Here is a 22,550-nt window from a genome sequence, read left to right as displayed (position 1 = left end):
CGTGTACAGGGTGAAAGAACCTTTGTACATTGTAGATGGGTGACTACACACTAAGGACAACCTGAGCATCCAAAAAGAATATGAATTACTTCCAAATGAAACCTTGTTCCTTATATTGCTTATGGTCAACATGTCTGTGTGCAGATGACTTGTTAACAGTGTGTAAAGCGCATAATGGAAATTACAGCTTAGGTCTTGTTTCAGTTTATCCTATTTTTTATGAAAGGGCACAGTGAGTTATTCTTTCCAGTTCTCGTAGCTGGCCCCGGTGAAAATTATGAGTATGAGATATTAACGTTCTAGTCTTGTAAAGATAGTAAAAGAGACAATGTATCATCCATAACAGTGATTTCATGTGACCCCAGTGAAACATTCCCTCTTAAAAAAGAACAAGGTTTGAAAAGGGTCTTGGAGGAACCTCTGTGAAAGCTCCAGACTGAAATCTTTGGTGATGGGATTGGTTAGATTCCTGTAGTTATCTAACACTGTCCTTCTAATCTAACAAAGTGGATACTCATGAAATCTATTATGATGTCATGTTAACAGGGCACAATGTGGTCCGATTTTGAAATAATTGTTCCTTTCATGTTTAGAAAAAAAATACTGCTAAATGCCTCCCATTCAATAAGCTTGTAGCATAGCTAGCGCACGGAATATATTGCAGTTGACATCCATACAAGCATCACACTCTGATTACTTGGATTACTTAGTTGCCGCAACGAAATACACATCCCAAATGTAGGCGCATTTTGATTCACAATCTTTTGCCTAAGTTATCTTTTCCCAGGCATTTCACTGACATTTGTCATGTTTGGGTGTTCCATTAACCTCTTTATCGCACATCTGGAAAAAACTGTGCTCTGTATCTCTGAACATATCCCTCGGAAAATCCAATCAGGTTGCATTTACTCCAGTCATATTCCAGTAAGTCTTTCAGTGTTTTGTCCACGACAGATTCAGAGAACCTCAGCTGCAGTAACATGGGAGTTTTGTTTTAAAATGTGAGGGTACAGAAATGACCTTAGTAAAGAAACCCCAGCTCCCAAGCAGAGGTATATTTCTTTCCTCAGAACAGTTGGAGGGTGTGTGGGAGGAAGGAGAACTATCCCAGTGAAGGCGGTCGCACACTGCTTTTTCAGTAACAGTGGGTTAAGACAGAGGCATTAACCTATCCTCTTCTCAACGCCGAGCTGTGGACAGAAGGGACAAACCAAACTGCAAGTCACCCCATGAAGGCAGCACTAAGCTGGGGCACAACACATCAATCACGTCTCAGACAGTGGTGATAACTCTCTTGGGAGTTTTCCTTTTCCTGTACTGACATAAGGGGACAAACATTTGAAAGAACACCCTATGTGGGTCGAAACGTGGGGTATATAATAAATCACTTGGGAGCATTGTGTGTGTTATTCATTGGTTTTTGGTGACTAAAAACTAGAGACCATACAATAGAGAACATCCTCCTTGCCCTAGCTAATGGACCAGGCAGGACAGAGTTGCAGTGCTGGAGTCCTCTGGTCTGATAAACAGTTTATTTGGCTTACTCTTAGTCTAGGTAGGCAGGTGGGTGTTCTGTGCTGGTTAACTCTGCACATTAAGTGAATAGGGCATGTTGAGGGGAAGCCAATGTCAACCCCAGTCACAGAGGCACAGGAACTCGGTATGGAGGATGGCCCTCTGTCCTGGTGACACAGAGCCCAGTAGGGGAAGCGTCAAAGGCCATTGAGGGGCAGCCAAGGGACCTTTAAGGGGAAATGTTTGCTCAATAGGGGGCTCAGGAGTTATTAGGATAATGGTGTGTGTGTGTGTGCGTATGTGTGTAAAATGAATGTTCACAAACAAGCCACTACGAAAGCCATTTTTCTTGAACCCAATCTGTTACAAAATGTAAATGTCTCTTAAATGATAAAAGAAAGAGGATATGTGCAGGTATACGAAGCCGCATAGTGAAATGGCAGATATGACAACGCATTTGCAGAAACCCACACAAACCTCTTGACGTGGCTAGTTTCCAGGTCTAGTCTGAATCACACTAAAGCAGCAGTCACCTTGTCCAGGATTATAAGGAGGTAGAGGATTAGCACATTTTTTAAGTAAGTATGTCTCGTCCTTGGCTTCTAAACGCCATGTTTAATCCATCCGCCAATAAAACACCATGTACTGCACCTGTCTGTCCATGCAGAGACCAATCAGAACTATTCATAATATCATCCCAAAGTGTCTTGCCGAGGTTGTGTGCAGGAGCGACATTGGAATAGACTGGCAGGCTCTTTAGTATGCCAGCATTATTCCACCTCGACTGCCAATCCACACAGAGTACCTGAAAGCACCACTGCACTTCAGAAAATGTTTTTCTCGTGCAGTCATGCATCAAAGCCAGGCACTAAGACAAGGAGATCATTGTGTGAGCCTTTCTGTACGCATGTGTGGGCACGTGTAGGGAAGTTGGGTCAGGATGCGCTCGGAGAGGGACGGTATTGAGGGTCGAAAATAGTTGAGCTTTGTAGCAGCACTGGCCAAGATAAGCAGCTTTGGATAATGAATGAATGACTGTAGTACTAGCATAGGATTGTGAACAGGCGTGCGCCACCCAGAATGCAGAAGTAGAAGTTGATGAATTTCTGCTGGAAAACGAGCAAGAGCAAAAAGCTTGTCCCAACTGTTAGCATCACCGTCATAGGCTAAACTACACATGCATGACTTCACTCTAAAAACATGCATGTTCATGCTGTGCTTCACCAAGACTGTTTTAGCATATGTGGCACATAATATGGCTTGTTTAGTATGTAGTGTATACACGGTCACCTTCACAATGAGTGGCAGCCTTGATAAAGATGTGCAACAAAGGTTGTGCACCATAGACCACAATCTAAAAGAACACAACGTTTTTTGATATGTGTAGCTGGCATCAAATTCATAGTGGGCAGGTATTTCTTTTCGAAAAACATGAGCATTTATCAATTTCAAAATGTCATATGTTGTCATATGTTGTCTTTGTACTATTTTCAATTAAATACAGGGATAAATGATTTGCACATCATTGCATTCGGTTTTTATTTGCCATCTACGCAGTGTCCCAACTATTTTGGAAACGGAGTTGCAAATGTATACAGTACTCTGATTAAATGGAAAGTCAATTTGTATGTCAAGATAAAATTATCATTAAAAAAAATTTGAGTGGTAAATATATGTTAACATTGGTGTTTTTGGCAACTGGATAACAGTAGAGTTGCCTATATGTGATCCACTAGGCAAACGTTGAAACAACATGTTTACACTTGGTTTGATTATCATATTTTGAATAGTTGGTTGTTAAGTTATGGTATGGTCAAAATAAGTCAGACCGGGAGAACAGCAGAAAGAAGATCCCACAGGGCAAGATACAATAAGGAGAGCGATGTGAGGAGAGCAACTAATTCATTCAACATAAAAAACACAACAGAAGTACAACACAAACAGAAGAAGTGAATAAAGTGGCCCTAAATTACACAGATTGACCCTAACCAATAAATGTTTGGCTCCCTTGACTGTAAAAAGAGCTATGTGACAGTGGCAGTTGTGGCAGTTTCTTTTTTACAACATGAAAACACTGCCGAGTGAGGGGGGAGATGACTTAAAATCCCACTGCTATCTAAGGAGACTGTATCTTTCATACATGACTTTGTGCAATCTGAGAGAGAGCGGGCCAGCTGGAGTTATTTCTTCTGTGTCTGATTCACACTGCAACCCCTGATCCCATACCAAAATAAAGTAATCTGTGCACCACAAAAGACTGTATTAGTTCACAAAGCTAAAGCCTACGCATTACCCTGGTCTCAGACAAGGCCAATCTCTGCTAGCACATAACATTTTGAAAGCCATTTGATTTAATTGGTCCTCAACTAGCTACTAATGTGTAAGGAAAACAATTTTGATGTGTCTCATTTGTGCTTGATGTTAAGAAGTTAACCCATAAGTAATAAGCTAGCAGTGTTGTTAAAAGTAATTCATGCAACCATGCTTGTGCCAAACTACCTCCAATAGATTGCCAAGTTAAGTTAAACACCTTGCACAATCCTCCCATTTTTCTAATACTTTTTTATTTTATCTCCTAAAAATCGAAACAACGTTAATAAGTATTCATAAATTGTTGCAATTCTCACTAAAAGACACAGATAAGGTGTCAATATAGGGGTCCCTTCCTTAATGAACGTGTTTTAATACCACTGGACTAAAACAATGGATGTTGCACATCAAGTTTGGAGAATCATATTCAAAATAAATGATTGCTGTAACCAAATGTGCTTCCACCAAGTATTACCTCTGGAGTGTGAAGAAATATGCAATCAATACATAGTCATTTAGTACATCTTAAATTGGAGGATCATCTATTCCACAAGTGATATGACCAATAGAATCTAAATATAGAAGTCATTTTAAAGCAGAGAAATGTGACATCTACAATAGTGGTGTTTATTCTTTCACTGACTATGGTACGCATATGTAATAGGAGATGGCTCTCTTCCTCCCTTCATTTGAACCGAGGACCTTCACACAGAAGGCAGGTCAATGACTGTCCCTCTGTTGACCAATTAATAATGGAGCAGCAGAACAGCTGACTGACGACACTACAACATTCAGTATAATCCATGTCCAGGCCAACCCATACAATGACATCAATGTCACTTGGAGCAGGGCACACAGATCATTTAGTACAATGCATCACTATAAGGATCTATGTAGGTTTAGAAATGAAACAACCATAATCTCAGAGTGCTAGTTATAATAAAAGGTGCTTTTCTCAAGAGGTTGGCTGACTTACAACCCATTTATCGACCAATCAGAAAAATGAAAGGGATTCGGGTCTCTGTGTTAATTCTAGTTAGTCTGACCCACAACAATAAATAAACTAATTTGAAAAACTAATTTTTAAGACTACAGGTTTCCCCAAAAAATCTGAAGGATCCGAAATTATTCAAATGTATCCATTCCCATTTAACTAGAGAGCTAATGGGTCACTGAGCAACCATTGTGGGTGTAAGTTTTGGATAGTGAATGCAGAGCAGAGTTACTGTATTTTACATTCTACTTTGTAGCAAGAGCACAAGGGGCCCTGTGGGACACTGCAGTAAGATGTCAGTAAAATGCTGTACGTAAAAGAAAATATAGGATACAGCAACTGCATCGTTTAAAGAAAACTAACAAGTTCACGTGACTTCGTCTACAAGCTTCTAGCTGTCTTATCAGTAGCTGTAGAAACGACAGCTTGTTTTGATAAAGTCGCTGTCCATCTAGTAGGTGCTGAGAGACGGTTTACCTCTTAAGTTATCATTCTGACTCGTTGAATCTGTTTAGTCACTTTATACAAATCATAACCTCTATTTAATAGACTTGTAGGAAAAGAGCCTATCATCTCCGGAAATATTAACTTCATAATGTAGTTTTTAAATTAGTGCCATCTCCCCGCGATCCTCCTCCTACGGGATTTAGTCACATCTGTGAATGAATGCGTTTCTGACATTAGGATTACCTGATTATATCATCGTTGTGTCCCAAGTAAAATTTTTGCTTGTGTTCCCGTGTGTTATACACTACTCCCACACCAGCGACGAAGTAGACAATCTCCTTGGCCGCTGTGTAGTACAGGTTGTTGCGGCACTGATGTCCCCGATACCCGTAAACCCATTCTAGTCGCAGGTGACAATTCGGAGCGGTCCTGTCAGCCATGTCGGTACTTATTCTCTGTTGTGAGTATTTTATAATTCTTCATTCACCAAGATGGATTTAATTAAATCCCATATCCCTCAGTTCCAATGGAAATGCATTGTATCCGGCAGAAGCGGTTATAGCGGGCTTTTGACTACCATGTGTATTTAAATCTCACTGAATCTAGCTTTACTTTGAGATGATAGCCTATGCTTGTATTTACTTCAAAACGGTTAAACTATGCTGTCCTTTTCATAGTGAGAAGCATAAATCTAGATCTACTTCTCCCTTAGACTAGGTGCCCCGCTCGAGACAGGTCGAAGCTCTTCTCAAATCCCACAAAGATGGAGTTTTCGCGTTTATTTACAAGACCCGCCCAAAAAAGTTGATAGATCAACAAGCTGCCCAATCACATCCTCAGAATTCTATTTATAGTTTGAAGGGATGGTCACGGACCAATTGCAATCATTACAAATGGATGAATGTCCTCCCCTAAAGATGTTCTTTAACCCTGGTTGTACCCAATTGTTTCCAGTCAATACAAGGAAGCTTTTGACAGCTGTCAATCCCAAAAGGATTTCCAGTCATTTCCATATGTATAAAGTCATATTCTACAGCCACAAAGTTAAAAATGTGTAAATAAATTCATAAATTCGTTTTTTGGGTGTTAATTGAAGGTGAGGTTTAGACATTTGTTTTAAATATGGTCAAGTTAGCTATAATGTACCGCAGGGGTATTCAAATCTTACCCTACAAGGTCTGACGTGTGTTAGTTTTCTATTTTACCTCATCATTAATTGAGGTAAAACAGAAATGAATTGAGGTGTCCCAGGTCAAAATAAGTCACTGAATAGAGGGTTGCAATGAAAAAATAAAGTGTAACTGGCTTCAAGTCCAGATTTGAATACCATTGCTGTACAATGTATACATGGCTTTAAGGAAGAAAATACTCTCCTGAAAAACATGTTAAATAGGCTTATTACGTAACAAATACCTGTCACATATTATCATTATGACAGAGAAAAAATTTATTACAAATGAATTTACATTTTAGTCATTAATCAGACAGTGTTATACACTCAGTGACTTATAGTTAGTGGTAGTAAGTACACCTTACAAAGTAACAAAGTCAGTGGTAGAAAGAAGAGTAAAATCAATAACAAATAAAATGTTAAGCAATAACTTTTTAAAAAGGCAGGGTTTCAGAGATTTTCTGAAAATGGGAATTTGCTGTCCTACTGTAACTTCACAGACATAGTGCCTGGATTAGTACCTGTACCATTTCCTGTGTGAGATGAGGTTGTACTCTACGAATGTTGTAGAGCACGAACCTGCAGGAGTGAGACACCACTTTGTTGTTCGAGGAGAATGGCAGGGTGTTGTCAAGGGTCACAACAAGGTTTTTTGCACTCTGGGAGAGGGAGATTGTGGAGTTATCAACTGTGATGGAAAGGTCTTGGACAAGCTTTCCTAAGTGAAAAAACAGCTCTGGCTTGTCAAGGTTTGGCCCAGATCCATGTGTTTTGTAACCTGGGTGTCAGAATGTGGGAAGGAGAAATGGGGAGAGTGTCATCCACATAGCAATTATAGAACACCATGTGGAACACCCGTGGAACACCCGTGGAACACCCGTGGAACACCCGTGGAACACCCGTGGAACACCGGAAGTGAGAATTGCAGAAATTATAGCAATTTCAATTGTATGTGTTATTTGTATTATTTTTTGAAATTAAGATGTCCAAATGTGTAAAAACAATACAGTTAAAGGTTTGGAATGGCCTAGTCAATAGAACTAAACCTAATTTAAATGGTGTGGCTGGACCTCAAAAGAAAAGTTCATGTTGAAAAACTGTTGCTGCTCTGCATGGAAAATAGGGCTAAACCATCAGAAACATTCCAAATTAGAAAAAAAACAACCAATTTATTATATATATTTATTTATTTTTGAAGCCCTTTTCACATCAAAAATTGCTTATACAGTTTCCCAGCCAAAACATGAAACAGAAAGCAATACGATCTTGAAGCAGGAGCTAGGAAAACCTCTGTCAGAATATTTCCCCTGAAAGCTTGTTACCTCCATAAAGATTAAGCATTTCAATTAAAGTAAAATACTTTATAATGTAATTTGTAATTTGTCAGAGATACTGAATGAGTCATTAAAATTTTTATACTAACTGGAAAATTATTCATACTATACATGAACACATTTGAAATCTGTAATCGATTTTAATTGAACATGAATATTTATTAAAAATATTGTTAAGTGCGAGAAATAACATATTCTTACTACAGTATAATGTTTAAAAACATTATAATCCTTGGAACTTTTTATATGTGTTTTTGGAAATTGAATGTTTGATGTTATTCCTGACTATTTATTTTATGTCTGGGGTAATCTATGAATTAGCATTTCTGGCTAGCCGTCTCTTTCATGTCATGTCAATGAACTTCTGAATAAACAAATAGTGCAGATATCTCCACCTACACCGGCACACCGAGTGAGATCAATCAAGTGTACCCAAAATGTGATCTCCTCGGTTGCTGGGAGTGACGACAGGACGCTTTCTGTTCAAGCAAGCAGCAACAAGCTTAGCGTTCGTTTATAGATAGCTACGGTATAAGCCCTGGACATAGTTAGCGTTCTAGCGAGGTACCACTTTATTTATTTTAGCACCACAAAGAAGACAAAATGGAGGTACCGATGGATCCCTTGTTTCTTGCATGGAGCTACTTCAGAAGACGGAGGTTCCAACCATGTTCCGATATTTGTTCGAAGATTTTGGAGGACAGTCCATATGACCAGGTGAAAATAACAAACTAGCTAACAAGCCAGTTTCAAGCATTAATCCAATTTAGCCAGCAAGCTAACACACGTAGGCACTGTTGATAAGAATGTTAGCGAACTATTATTTCACATTTTCGGAATCATTTTTGATAGCTAGCTACCCTCTTCTTAATTATTGCCAGTAGAGGTGCTACATTATGCCTTTGCTTTGGAATAATGTCTTATTTAACGACGTGTTGAATGAAAGTTAGCTGCATATCATATTTCAACAGTTTTGACCTAACTGTGACCAACTGAACCGTCAAAGGGTCACAATAAGCCCATTTCATCTCACATGTACTTTAGTTCATCTACCCAGCAACTCTCAGCTTCCATTTTCTTGCAATGTGCTCACTATTTCCTATCTTAATTTATGCATCAAATCTGTCCTTTTACTCTAACCATTTCACTCACTGCTTTCTTAAAAGGAGGCTGACTCCTCATCACATATCTCAGAGGTAACCTTTTCATGCTGTGCTCTTTATGTTGTCTTCTCTTGACATTCTGAACAGGCATGTTCTGTCATAATATTGAAATACATAGATATAGAATGAAAAGCAAAATTTCTTATATATGAGTAGTATATTGGTGTTGAGTTCCCTAACTTCTCATACCTTCTAATCACACAGCAACCTGTTTCTTGTTCAACAGGCTGCGTGGAGTCTGAAGACCCGTGCTCTAACAGAGATGGTGTACATTGATGAGGTTGAGGTGGACCAAGAGGGCATTGCTGAGATGACACTTGATGAGAGCTCCATTGCCCAGGTTGCCCGTAAGTCTGAACAGTACTGTCTCAGTGGGCAAGGAGTTTTTCCTGGTTGGGGCATCGGCCAAGCAGTACATCTCATGGTCTACCTGTCAATCTCAATTATACAGTATTTAACTATTCTGCATCTGTTCTGGTCAAATATTTTGAAACTATCTCAGCTCTTTGAGTGTACTGTAAATAAGCTGTCTTTTAGGTCCTGGGACATCACTGAGGCTTCCCGGTACAAGTCATGGAGGTGGACCCACTCCAGCAATAAGGCATTTAACTTTTTTATATTTACAACTATTAGGAAAATTGTCTATTCCAAGCATATCCCCATCTGACATTGTGTTTTCTCTGTAACATTTTTTCTGACATTAAGTTGTGTGCGGTGTTATGTGCCCTGGAAAGCCATAAGGTCAGTTCTAAACTGAGCATTTGTCCTGAAAATAGGCCCATGACACAATCTGGACGCCCTATTACTGGGTTTGTGAGGCCCAGTACCCAGTCTGGCAGACCAGGGACGATGGAACAAGCCATCAGGACTCCTCGCACAGCACACACTGCCCGCCCTGTCACTAGTGCGTCTGGGAGATTTGTCCGGCTGGGAACAGCCTCCATGCTTACCAATCCCGAGGGACCATTTATAAACATGTCTAGACTCAACTTGGCCAAATATGCCCGGAAACCCAATTTGTCCAGGGTAAGAGTAATCAAATGAATATACGGCAAAATTGAGACACTGCCCTTATTTCTTTGAGGTCAACCTGTGTAAAATCTTTTTTTTTTACCCCCAGACCCTGTTTGAGTACATCTTCCATCATGAAAATGATGTAAAAAATGTGAGTTGAATAGAAAATACAACTTAGGCTTTCCATGGGGTTTTTAATTGTGAGGTTTTAGTAATTGGTAACTTTGCTGTCTGGATTGGTGTACAGGCATTAGACTTGGCTGCTTTGGCCACTGAGAACGCTCAGTTTAAAGACTGGTGGTGGAAAGTCCAGCTAGGCAAATGCTACTACAGGTAATGCTTTAGCTAATTAATTAGATCAGAGGTGTCTGTTAATACATGCATGCTGTAGTACCACAGCAGTTCTACTGCATTGTGACTATTTGTATTGACAGACTTGGTTTATACCGGGAATCAGAAAAACAGTTCCGATCTGCTCTCAATCATCAAGAGGTGGTGGACACATACCTCTATCTGGCCAAGGTAACAACATACAAACTACTTAGTCTCTATCCCTTTTGAAAAATGATGTATATTTATCATAGCATATTCATCTTTTTTTTGTTTTGTTTTTGTCACAGAAAAACACATACAGGGCCAGTCAAAAGTTTGGACACTTAACTAGAATAGGTGCTCAAACCACTGACTGGTACTGTTTATTTTGCTTAATATAATCCGTTTGTATGACAAAGAACACAATTTTTCCCCAGCAACTACCTAGAAGCAGTTTAGGTTAACTGCCTTGCTGTTTTTATAAATGTCAATAGTGTAAAAACATGTTTTATCTATCTACACACCTAAATCGACTTTATCTGTAAACAAATGACATAAGTCTAATTATTATTCTGTTATGCCACTTGAAAAGGTGTATCAGCGCCTTGATCAGCCGGTAACTGCGCTCAACCTTTTCAAGCAAGGTCTGGACCACTTCCCTGGGGAGGTCACTCTCTTGACAGGAATCGCTCGCATTCACGAGGCATGTAGAACTATCCCGAAACTGTTCTGGTAAACTCTGTTGTGAGGTGGTCTTAAAGTAAAGGCTGAAACTTCAAATAGGTCATCCAAAATGAGCAGCTTAATGCCCTGAAATGTAGAGCCAAATGTTTTGCTATGAAATAGGTCTGTTGTCAGTGGAGAGAATAGATGTAAGTTGACCAGTGGATTTTAAAACCGTCTTTATAGTAGTTATGTCTCTCTCACAGGAAATGAATAACATCACCTCAGCCACAGAGTACTACAAAGATGTCCTAAAGCAGGACAACACTCACGTTGAGGCTATTGCCTGTATAGGCAGCAATTACTTTTACACAGACCAACCAGAGATCGCTCTGCGCTTTTACAGGTTAGTCACAACACACCCCCACACAGCCTTTTGTGGACTTACAAACAAAATCTGTCTTCCCTGACCTTAACTCTAAACTTAACATATCCTTTCCAAGTCAAAAAAGCTGTATACTTAAATTGTATTATTTTGGAATACACCAAAGTCCTATGTTGTACTTAAGTATACTACATAGTAGTGAAAAAGTATTTGTGCTATTTAAATAGCAATAAGTATACTTCTGTGTGTTAGAATGGACTCACTTATTTCCTACCTAATTCAGTCTATAAAACAAACACACACACACACACACACACACACACACACACATACCACATCCTGTAATTCCTTCTTGTTACTCTTACTATTATGTCTATTCATGTGCACTCCAAGGATGTCAGGAGTGTCAGTGGATGCACATGCCTTTTCTGGCTGCAGGGTTTGACAGTCATCCCTTTAACCATCCTTTCCTGTAGACGGCTGCTGCAGATGGGGGTTTATAATTGCCAGCTGTACAACAACCTGGGACTGTGTTGCTTTTACGCCCAGCAGTATGACATGACCCTTTCCTCCTTCGAGAGGGCTCTGGCCCTGGTGGCTAATGATGAGGAACAGGCTGACGTCTGGTACAACATCGGACACATAGCCGTGGTGGGTGAGCATTAGCTTAGCAAAGGCTAACCTCGCGCCAAAGTGGTGAATCGTTTCAGTGAATCTCAGTGTTTTACCTAGTAGCACCAACACTTCACCCTAACGCAGAGTAAGTCATCGTAACTCTAATTGGTGTAATAATGTCCATGACTCTCCGAGGACTTAGGTACACGATGTGACATCCAATTTTCTTCTTTCTTGAACAAGTGTTTTTTCCTGAGATTTGATAATATACACAGGCGTTTGTCCATTATGTCAGCACGAGGTACCAGAAGAAATGGTATGTTCCTTTATTTTAGGTACAGTGCCTTGCAAAATTGTTCAGACCCTTGATCTATTACAGAATTACAAATGGTACATTAAAATGTCATTCTATTTGATATTTCGTTTTAAAAACCCTGACAATCATATATATATATATATATATTTTTTTTTTTATAGTGACATTGGTTTCTTGTTGGGAAATATTTGTATGAAAACAAAAAAAACTAAAATCATGCTGCTTGCGACCACTACAAAATAATATTAATAAGGTGGCTGGATCCTAATAAGTGCCTTATCTGTCAGTGTAATGAGGAATCAGCTCAGGCTGGTTCTGCTCTGCCACAACATTACAATGTACTGGTGCCGTTGTGGGCTGGGTGAACAAGACCAGTGGGAGATGTTGTGGGAGATGATTGGTTAGGAGGTTACGCTGATTAAGCCAATAACGCAGCAGGAGTTTTACACACCTTTCTTATTGGTTAACAAAGGCCAAGGTCAAGACATTTATCTGGTCAAGTGTCAGGGAGTAAAATTAAGCACATAGATTTACAGCATTTACTCTACAGCACCATCTCCTGTTATTTAACTTTGTTGTTTTCAACAGGATCCAACCTCAGGCTGGATGATTTTAACAGATCTCCCATCACTACTTTTTTGTGTCTTCTGAATCTCTTCATAGGGAATTGGAGACCTGACCCTGGCCTACCAATGTTTTAAACTGGCTTTGGCGTTTAACAATGACCATGCTGAGGCCTATAATAACCTAGCCGTGCTGGAGCTACGCAAGGGTCGCATTGAGCAGGTGAATGAACCGGGGGCTCTGTCAATGAACATTTAAGTCCTTCTGCAGATTCTCTTACCCAAAGCAACTTGCAGCAGTTTTATACATTTTCTTACTTTCTTTGCCCAACTGGACTTTATTTAAAAAGTAGTTTATAGTATATACACTTAATGACGAATTTGATAGTCTTTTTCAGAATGGTTGTTTTGGTTGTGATTATGTCTTTTTTGCAACACAGTCCAAAGCCTTGCTCCAGACAGCTGCATCGCTCGCCCCTCACATGTATGAACCACACTTCAACTATTCCACCCTGTCAGAAAAGGTAATGGGATACTTATTTTAGCACTTTCGTATGAATGTATTCAGCTTCTAAAATGCACCAACATGGGTGATCATATGTGCTGTTTTTCTTCTCCTTTATTCAGATTGGAGATCTGCAGAGTAGCTACACAGCTGCCCTGAAGTCAGAAGATGCTTTTCCCGAGCATGTAGATACCCAGCAGATCTTGAAACACTTGCGCCAGCACTTTGCTGTATTATGAAATACTTATTGACACACCTGATCTGAGTCCAACCAGCCTGTGTGATATCTCACATACTCAGTTTTCATAGAATTTAATAACAGTTAAAAGGCCTCCTATTGTGGTTAGACTTTATCATGATCTAGAGAAATATATTTTGCTCGCAGGAACAGAATTATGTGAAGGGCAATCAAACTCACAACACACAAATAATTTAAAAGTTGTTTACAACTGCCTGGCCCAACATGTTATTTGCTTTAATCTAAGTACAGTGGAGAGAACAAGTATTTGATACACAGGTTTTCCTACTTACAAAGCATGTAGAAGTCTGTAATTTTTATCATCGGAACACTTCAACTGTGAGTGACGGAATCTAAAACAAAAATTGTATGATTTTCTTCTGGATGTGATCTTCTGGATTTTTGTTTTAGAGTCCGTCTCTCACAGTTGAAGTGTACCTATGATTAAAAAATCACAGACCTATACAAATCACAAAACCTGCAAAATCAACAGTGTATCAAATATTTGTTCTCCCTACTGTATTCTATAGTATTCTATAGTTTTTATGTCTTCAATGTTTGTTTAGAGACTTAAAATAAGTTACTTCTAAGCACTGAAGTATGAACATGGAACGTGAACGGAAATGTACAGGACTGTGCAAAAGTCTTAGGCACCTGAAAGTCGAACTAAGGCCATTTATTTGGGTAGTAAGTTTAAAAAAAAATTATAATATATGAATATATGAATATAAAATGTTTTTTCCAAATAAACACTTACTATCCAAATAAATGACTTTAGTTTCACTTTTAGGTGCCTAAGACTTTTGCACAGTGCTGTATTTATATTGCTATATTTTTATAGTGTATTCATATTTAAACCTGGGCTGTATTTTGTCATCACAATTCTCACTGGAATTTCTAGTCTGTGGTGTTTGTAATGTATAAACTCAAAAACAATCAGAATGTTTTGGAATACATTCTGATTGTATACACTAAACAAAAATGTAAACACAACATGCAACAATTGGAAAGATTTTAATTATAAGGAAATCAGGCAATTGAAATAAAATCAACAAACCTTAATCGATTTCACATTGGGCACAGATACCTTGGGAAAAAAATAGGAGCCTGGGTCATAAGACACAGATGAGATTCCCTGAGATGGTTTATTACAGTTTGTGCAGAATTTCTTTAGTATTGCCAACCCAGAGTTATTTCAGCTGTCCAGGTAGCTGATCTTGGACAGTCCAGCAGGTTAAGAAGACAGATGTGGAGGTCCTGCCCTGGTGTGGTTATATGTGTTCTGTCGGTGGTGAGGCCGGTTGGACTTATTGCCAAATTCTTTAAGATGTCATTGATGGGTTATTGTAAGGAGATAATCATTAAATTATCTGGGACATTCCTGCAGTCAGGATTCTATTGAGACTTTTAGTACAAAACCAAATTTTAAAGAGGCCTTTTAATGTCACCAGCATATGGTACACCTATCTAATGATCACACTTTTCAAACCACTTCTTGAGATGCCAATCTAATCAGATGGATGGACGGGCAAGGCTAAGAAATACTCACAGGTGTGTAAACACATTTTAAACAAAAATGCAATCATTTTGAGAGATTATGTGTATGGAAATTGTCTGGAATGTTTTATTTTAGATCATGAAACATGGGACCAACACTTTACATTATGGTTAAGACATTTGTTCAGTGTAGGGTGAGTATTGTAAAGATTCGAAAATTAGCAAAATGGGACATTTAAGTTTTGCAATAAACATTTTTACATACATACTCAATGTACTATTTACACATTAGTTATATTTTAATTTACAGTTTGATACTTTCTTTACTCAAAATACATTTAATTCATATGGATGTGTACGCTTACAAAGCAGCATCCTGGGACATAATGACATTGGGATAGATTGCTGCCCATTCCATTCATTGTGATCGTAGGGCTCTCCATCTTTCCAGTACGTCTGCGGTGAAAGTTACAGGTAAAGTTAGGCATCACAGTCCTGGAGGGAAGGTTAGAAGGGAAAAAGCACCTCTCTGTGGATTTGAACTTGCAACCACTGGATGGTCAGGAGTGTTGCACCAATCCCAAGCGCCCTGCCAAACAGCCCCTCTTTAATGTTAAATGTGCTCACCACTGCCCCTAGTGGACAGTCGGTATACAAGTGCAAGATATTTTCCCTAATGAAAATATCCTGCACTTTTTTACATATTCCCATAAAACCAGCCTGGATCAAATCATCCTGGCATATCAACTTACTGTATGTTCCCTTTAAACCATTTATTATATATATCATAATTCTTTATTACCTGTCTGTGGCTTACTGGTATTAGAATAAAATAACTATTTAACAGATAACTGTCTGTGGATGATTTGTTTAGCAATTACCCAATTTCAGTACTTTATGTGAATAATGAGAGACCATTGGTTGTTTGAGTGGAGTGAACGTGTAAGTGTTTGTGTCCTCAGGGAATACAGGATGCCTTCCAATAACAAAAAACTTGCTCAATATGGAACTGCATGTACAAAAGAGGCAAAAAGTTCAACCTTGACTTTTGTCAAGGCTTATTACAAAGACAAATTACTACAAATCTGCTTTCATTTCACATATCCATTTCAGTGGAAATGTACAGGGGGTGTCAATCCAAGTCATCATTGGATGCCAAGTACCACTAGGGGGGTTTTTGGAGTAAGTGGCCGCACAGTCCACGTTATTTATATCATTCGGCTCCTCAGGTGCCCAGTACCTTGAAGAAAGGTTGGTATTTAGACAATCTGTCACCAGCTGTACGATAGTAAAATCAGTGTAGCTCTTAGTGTGCAGTGGTAACAGAATACATTAAAACAAGTTAGTTAACAAACTAATTCCAGTAACTTAGTAATCGTAGCATTGTTAGCCTGCCCATCTACAAAGCACCTTGAACGAAGTTCAAGGTTTGTTTTTGTCCGTCTTTGTACTGTGTTAAAGCAGATTGGGATTTTTCACCCACATTTCTAAATCCTGTTTTCTTATCCTGTAAGCATTCTATGGACATTGTTTGAAATCAGTCCATGCATTGTTTAGTCTCTGCGTCACTGTTTCTAAATGCTAACATTTTAGCTTTTTCGCAGGACAAATCCAACCCAGGTTTAGGTGCTGATATTTTCATGTCCAAATCGTCTGAAAGTATCTAAAATGTATTGTGTAGCTCAACCATGTCTCTTAAAGATGGTTTGAACATGGCACATGAAAAATTATATTAATGGAGTGTGTGTGTGTGTGTGTGTGTGTGTGCTTAGGATTTTATAATTAAGGCAATAGAAGCGTTAAGATACAGCTCAGGACCTTGGCCCCAAACAGGGTTTTGGATTGGATTGAAGGATGATGAGAAAGGGGGAACCTGGAAGTGGCTGGATGGGACTGAGTTGAATCAGGGGTAAGCACGTCATTGGAATATGTTTTTTTAGTAAATGTAGTAAATTGTATGTAACTGCCCATTTAAGTCTTAAGCAGACATTCTTAACCAGTATGAGTGCATACATATACCCCACCTAACTTCACACCATATTCATATAATTTTAAGTGGATTTTTTTTCTGGATCATTGTGAAATAAAATGAGATATTTGAATAAGACCTTCCTGAGTTAAGTCAGCCAGAAAGAAAAATAGAGAGAGAAGCAAGAAAAGCTTTACTATTGGGCTGTATAATATTTTGTAGTTGAAACCCCCCACACTGCTGTCACCCTCTGTTGTTCTTAGTTCCACACCGGAGTTTGAAATGATAGTCCATGCCTTACCGGCTTCTTCCAACTATCTATCAGAACCAGGTCAGCTCCATGCCTTACCTGCTTCTTCCAACTATCTATCGGAACCAGGTCAGCTCCATGCCTTACCTGCTTCTTCCAACTATCTATCGGAACCAGGTCAGCTCCATGCCTTACCTGCTTCTTCCAACTATCTATCAGAACCAGGTCAGCTCCATGCCTTACCTGCTTCTTCCAACTATCTATCAGAACCAGGTCAGCTCCATGACTTACATTTTCTTTCCTTGCCTCTGTCCAGCTTCTCGGCTCAATATCCTCAGTAATGGCAAAATAGTAACACGTTAAACAGATCCCATTTTGGCAAATATTGACCACAGCTTTTCACTGAAAAGACACATTGTATTTCTTGTTTTATTTCTCCTGTTCAGAGCAAAGTTTTCTTACCAAGTGAAGATTTTCGGATTTGCAGTTGCGTATTCTCTTTTAAAAAGGCTCTCAATCTGTGTCTGAATTATCATTGCGGGTTGTCTGTTGCTGTAATTCAGTATCTTCTAGATGCATGTTTATGCTCGCTATGTTTAGCCTTCTTTGTGCTAAGTATTTATCTTCAAACAGATGATGGTGTGTGATTCTGAGTTGCTCCAGCTCACTGCTGAGCTGTGTCAAGTTCTGATGTAGAGCAAGGTGATTAATGCTGACTCTGTTACCTATGAGGAGGAAAGAAATAATATCACTGTGCAGAAAAAGTACACTAAAAGGACACCAATGATGGCATAAACATTGAAAATGAGAGATAAACATACAAAGTATTGAGATGACTGGATGGTTTCTCACAGTATACTCCCAACACAATGGCAACAACCAGTAGAAGAGCACTAAGCAGCCCCAAACATATTGCAACCAATCGGAACTGTGGAAAGCTGGGCCCATCTCTTATGGTAAATGTGAATTCTAAAAGGGATCATCAAAGTTTGTCTTCAGTAAACTATTGGCATGGTTCCAGACAACACAACTTATAGAGCTTATAAACATGCAAAATGTTTAATTTCAGAGAGCTTTCTGACTGGCTCAGACATACACATAGGAGGGCATAGTCAAAGTTCAAGGTGTAAAAGGGTTCTGTTTTTGTTTGCTTATTTAGATCCCCATTAGCTCCTGCCGAAGCTGCAGACAGTTTGTCATTGTGGCCAGATGTTTGAACACATACCAATAGTTTCAGAGGAACCCACAGAGTGCTGCACATATTGGATCAGTGTGGGGCAGACGGGGCTCTGCCCTATTCTTCTGCAGGGCTGGTTGTCAGATGTGACCAATGGCAGATGTGACCATTCATGCTGTTTCAGCCTGAATGTTGATAACTGTGATATGGAGATACAAACATCCGACATGTCCAAGGTCCAGGATGGCCGATACTTCATCGTACCCAAAAGGGTCCGGATATTTTGTCCCATTCTAGACTCATGGGCCCTCAATAGGTATGCCCATTACTACAAATTCGAATGCTCAAATATTGCCAGCTACTACGGTCAATACATTTTCCATCACTGATCTAAAGGACGCATGATTTCAAATGCCCACTTTCTCCCAGAACAGAACATTTTCAAGACTCTACTTGGAGTAGCCTATGACTTTCTCTTGCCCATTCTCAGTCTCTCCCTAACTCTTCATGCTTTTTGGTGGAGGGAGCCTTGGAACGAACGAGGTAATGTTAAGACCTATCTAGAATTTTGGTTGATAGTATTGCAGCAATGCTGATGTTGATGCACATCTCAGCTTCTTTGTCATGTTCAATCTTTGGGTTTTCACACACTGACTACATCTCAACACACTAAAATTAGACCAGGTATGTATCCACACATTTGAGTTACGCCTCACTCTAGCCCAGCACATCATCTACTTGGAGCACCTAGTTACATTGCTGAGATTTTCTATCACTAAATCATTCCCGACCAACCCTTTTAGACTGAGATGTACAGGTAAGAACAGACAACATGACATTTGAGAATTTGTCAAAGCTTCCAGTTGATCATATAGTGTGCTATTGGCTGCGGTAGGAGGGAGTCAATAGGTAGCCACCATATTCTGTCGTCCTAGGAAACCGCTTTTCTCTGGGCAAGTCTGTACAACTTGGGTAGGCTGCTATGGGCAGCCTCGTTCAGTGATCGATCTGGCCAGCTTGGGGCATGATCGCATCCCCCCATTAATGTGTCGTACCGAATTGATAATGATAGAGAACTTTGGGTTATGTCTATAACTCCCATAAGATGGGAATGAGGTATGACACACTGTTGTCTCCCATAAAGGAGCGATGAAGTGCGTACCTGAATCACTCCTTCATAGTGGGATAATAAATGAGCTGGGAATATATCGCTTGGAAGGTGGGCTTCCAGTCAGGCTAGGGACTCATGGTGATTGTTTAGCGAATTCAGGTGTGTAGGCGTGAGAACATGTAACCACGTAATGTAACCACCACATTCTTTCCGTCAGGCAATCAGGGTTATAAACATGTTCTGTAATGTATTGGCTCATCAGTGTTTTGCCCTCCAGTGAATGTATGTTGACAGTTGGTAGATAATTTGTTCTCTGAAAAAAAATTTGCATTGTATTTGGTCAATCAATCAATCAATTTACCAAGAGCAGGATTAAACTGGTTGGGAGGCTGTCAGTATTTGTAAAGCGTGCTTCACCATTGTTTGGTAGCTGAATTACATATTTATTGAATGATGTGGAAATCTGCAAATAAAGGTTTTGAGCAACAACAAAAAAGTATTCAAATAATATTGCCAAATGAATGGATCTATTCATTTATATGGGGTTTCCAGCATTCAACAAAATGAGCTACTTAATAAGAGCTGTTCAACTGTGAATGATCATACCACGTTTACATTTGCATAGTGTGCAGAATACAGTGCCTTCAGAAAGTATTCACAGCCTTCACTTTCTAATCATCAAAATGTGTATTCAGTAAACTATTGGCATGGTTCCAGACAACACAACTTATAGAGCTTATAAACATGCAAAATGTTTAATTTCAGAGAGCTTTCTGACTGGCTCAGACATACACATGGGAGGGCATAGTCAAAGTACAAGGTGTAAAAGGGTTCTGTTTTTGTTTGCTCATTTAGATCCCCATTAGCTCCTGCCGAAGCTGGTTTATAATACATTTAGTTGATAAAAAAAAAATGACACCAACCTACATACAATAACGACAAAGCAAAAACACTTTTTAAGAAATGTTTTTTAAACACAACAAAATGTGGAGAAAGTGAATGGGTCTAAATACTTTCTGAAGTCTCTGCAATATCACATAGATGTATCTTTTGTATGCATTCTTAAATATCCCTGTAGTCATGACCATGAATAAATATAACATTCCTTCATTCCAAATGTCTAACCAAATTAATTTTGTCTCAGGAACCAAAGGAAATTTTACTGTCAATATATGACGTGTGCCTGCATGTGTGCATGAGTTTACATTATACTTTCCTGTAACTGGAAATGGAAAAACCTTCAAACCTTCCCGCAACTGGAAAAAATAAACTAACCACATGTGCTAAAAAACAATAATTGGCAAGTATGGCACCATATGAACAGAGGCAATATTAAAAGGTTAATAGGGAAATTACCAAAAATTACCAAAAAGTGCGCAGCTTGCAGAGATGTCAGAAAAAGTCTATCAACCCCAAACTCAGAATGACATATTCAAAGTACAGTGCAGAATTATTGGACACCTTCATAAATATGAGCACAAAAAGGCTATGAAAAAATTTAATTGATTTTCAGCAGCTTTATCTTAGACTTAAAATATGACCCAAAAAAGGAAACCTTTAAGGCTGGTGGTCTAGCCCACTATCTAAACTTGCAGTAATCATTGATGACAGTCACTCAGACATATTATTAACCCTGCATAAATAAGGGGTTCCCAAATTTCTTTTTGCCAGCCTAGTAGGACGAAAATAGTCTTTTTCAACCAGCTATTTCCCAAATATCTGCTTTTCTTTTTTCTTTGCCCCATGTAAAAGAGACTCTGCCCAATGTTTTGTAACCAGCTACTTCCCAACCATCTGATTCTCTTTTCTCTTTGCCCCATGCAAAAGAGAGTCAATTGGAAATTGCAACATTTTCTCTCTGCCTCCAGAGCAGAGTTACAGAAACATTCTTTAAAACCTCAGAATTCTCTCTGTGCCCACGGTGTGTACAACTGCAGAATACATGATTTACAATTGCAATGTGTTTTCCTCACCTATGATAAAATTGGTTGAATTGCAAAAAATTGGCTGTAAAGCTGAAAGAAATGGATCTCTGCTGAAACATATTGAATTGCACAAGGCTTGTTTTAAAACAGCATCATATTCTCAGTACAAATCGAGCAAATGGCTGGATCTAACAACAAGTTATATACAATGCACAAAGAAACAATATATTTACTGAATGACTACAGCTAAACGTTCCAGGCAGTATTCATAAGCAGCATATGTTTCCAGCAGGATACTTAGGAGGGTGACAGTTATATCTCAGAATTTGCCATTGAATTGTCTGCCTCCGTTCCAATCTGTGGGAATGGTCTTCTTTGTGGAGTTCTGTTATTTTATTGGCAATATAGAGCGTGTGCGTGCGTGCTTGCGTGCATGAGTGTACATTATACTTTCCTGAAACTGGAAATGGAAAAATCTTCAAACCTTCACATTGTCTCAAGAGTTCTACTAAAGCCTTGTTCAAAGCAAAAGGTCACATTTCCCCCCCCCCCCAAGGAATTGTTTTATTGTGCCTGGTTTCTGGCCATGACAGAAAGGATGTTTGTCTGTGAATTACACATGGCAAGATTCTCAATTTATTTGTCTGGATTGTCAAAAATAATCTGATCCAGACTCTGAAATGGTTTTGTCTGTGGAGTTTATTCGCACATATGCCAGTATAGTGGTGTGTTTGTGTGTGTGTGTGTGTGTGTGTATGTGAAAGAGTGATCCACACCTACGTGTACATGTGGGAACATGAAGTAACAACAAAAATAGAACAACCTGAAAAATCGGTCCAACAAAGTTGTTTGACAGGTCCCCCTTAGGGCAAATGTTATTTCTGGCTTTTGGGTTAGGTTAAATTAAAAACATACAATTGGGCATAGTGTTAGAATAAAGGTAACTTTTAGGTTAAGGCATTGGTATTCAGGGTTATGGTTTGGAATGTAAAATAGGGGAATTGGAATTGTCAAGTTATGGTTAATTGACTTCTCTGTCATTGCATGAAGCCTACCATGCTTTGAAATCATTTCTC

The 22,550-nt window shown here is 39.1% G+C and overlaps 2 protein-coding genes across 8 annotated transcripts in view; one reads left to right on the top strand and one right to left on the bottom strand.

Annotated features, from left to right (window-relative positions):
• The window catches only part of eml5 (EMAP like 5), a 45,983-nt gene extending 39,968 nt beyond the window's left edge, over positions 1–6,015 (bottom strand). For all 6 annotated transcript variants that reach the window (XR_004576872.1, XM_020054447.3, XM_020054448.3 and 3 more), the window contains exon 1: positions 5,510–6,015. Coding sequence is in view for 5 of the 6 variants with exons in the window: in XM_020054447.3 (XP_019910006.1) it covers positions 5,510–5,706 (197 nt within the window). In the remaining variant the exon portion in view is untranslated. The remainder of the gene's footprint in view (positions 1–5,509) is intronic.
• Positions 6,016–8,201: 2,186 nt separating this feature from the next.
• ttc8 (tetratricopeptide repeat domain 8) lies at positions 8,202–13,889 on the top strand. Of its 2 annotated transcripts, XM_020054012.3 has the most exons (14): positions 8,202–8,488; positions 8,938–8,967; positions 9,161–9,281; positions 9,472–9,535; positions 9,711–9,960; positions 10,055–10,099; positions 10,196–10,281; positions 10,383–10,470; positions 10,853–10,963; positions 11,190–11,329; positions 11,785–11,959; positions 12,903–13,025; positions 13,243–13,326; positions 13,430–13,889. In XM_020054012.3, the coding sequence occupies exons 1-14, from the start codon at positions 8,375–8,377 to the stop codon at positions 13,544–13,546; spliced, it is 1,548 nt and encodes a 515-aa protein (XP_019909571.1). In that variant the 5' UTR covers positions 8,202–8,374; the 3' UTR covers positions 13,547–13,889. The 2 variants fall into 2 exon arrangements, with proteins under 2 accessions (XP_019909571.1, XP_010896191.1); XM_010897889.5 differs by lacking the exon at positions 8,938–8,967.
• Positions 13,890–22,550: the final 8,661 nt, after the last annotated feature.

This window comes from Esox lucius, chromosome 15 (assembly GCF_011004845.1).
Source record: "Esox lucius isolate fEsoLuc1 chromosome 15, fEsoLuc1.pri, whole genome shotgun sequence".
Lineage (NCBI taxonomy): Eukaryota > Metazoa > Chordata > Actinopteri > Esociformes > Esocidae > Esox > Esox lucius.
Note: the sequence above shows the minus strand (reverse complement) of the source record. Positions and strands in the feature narration are given on the sequence as shown.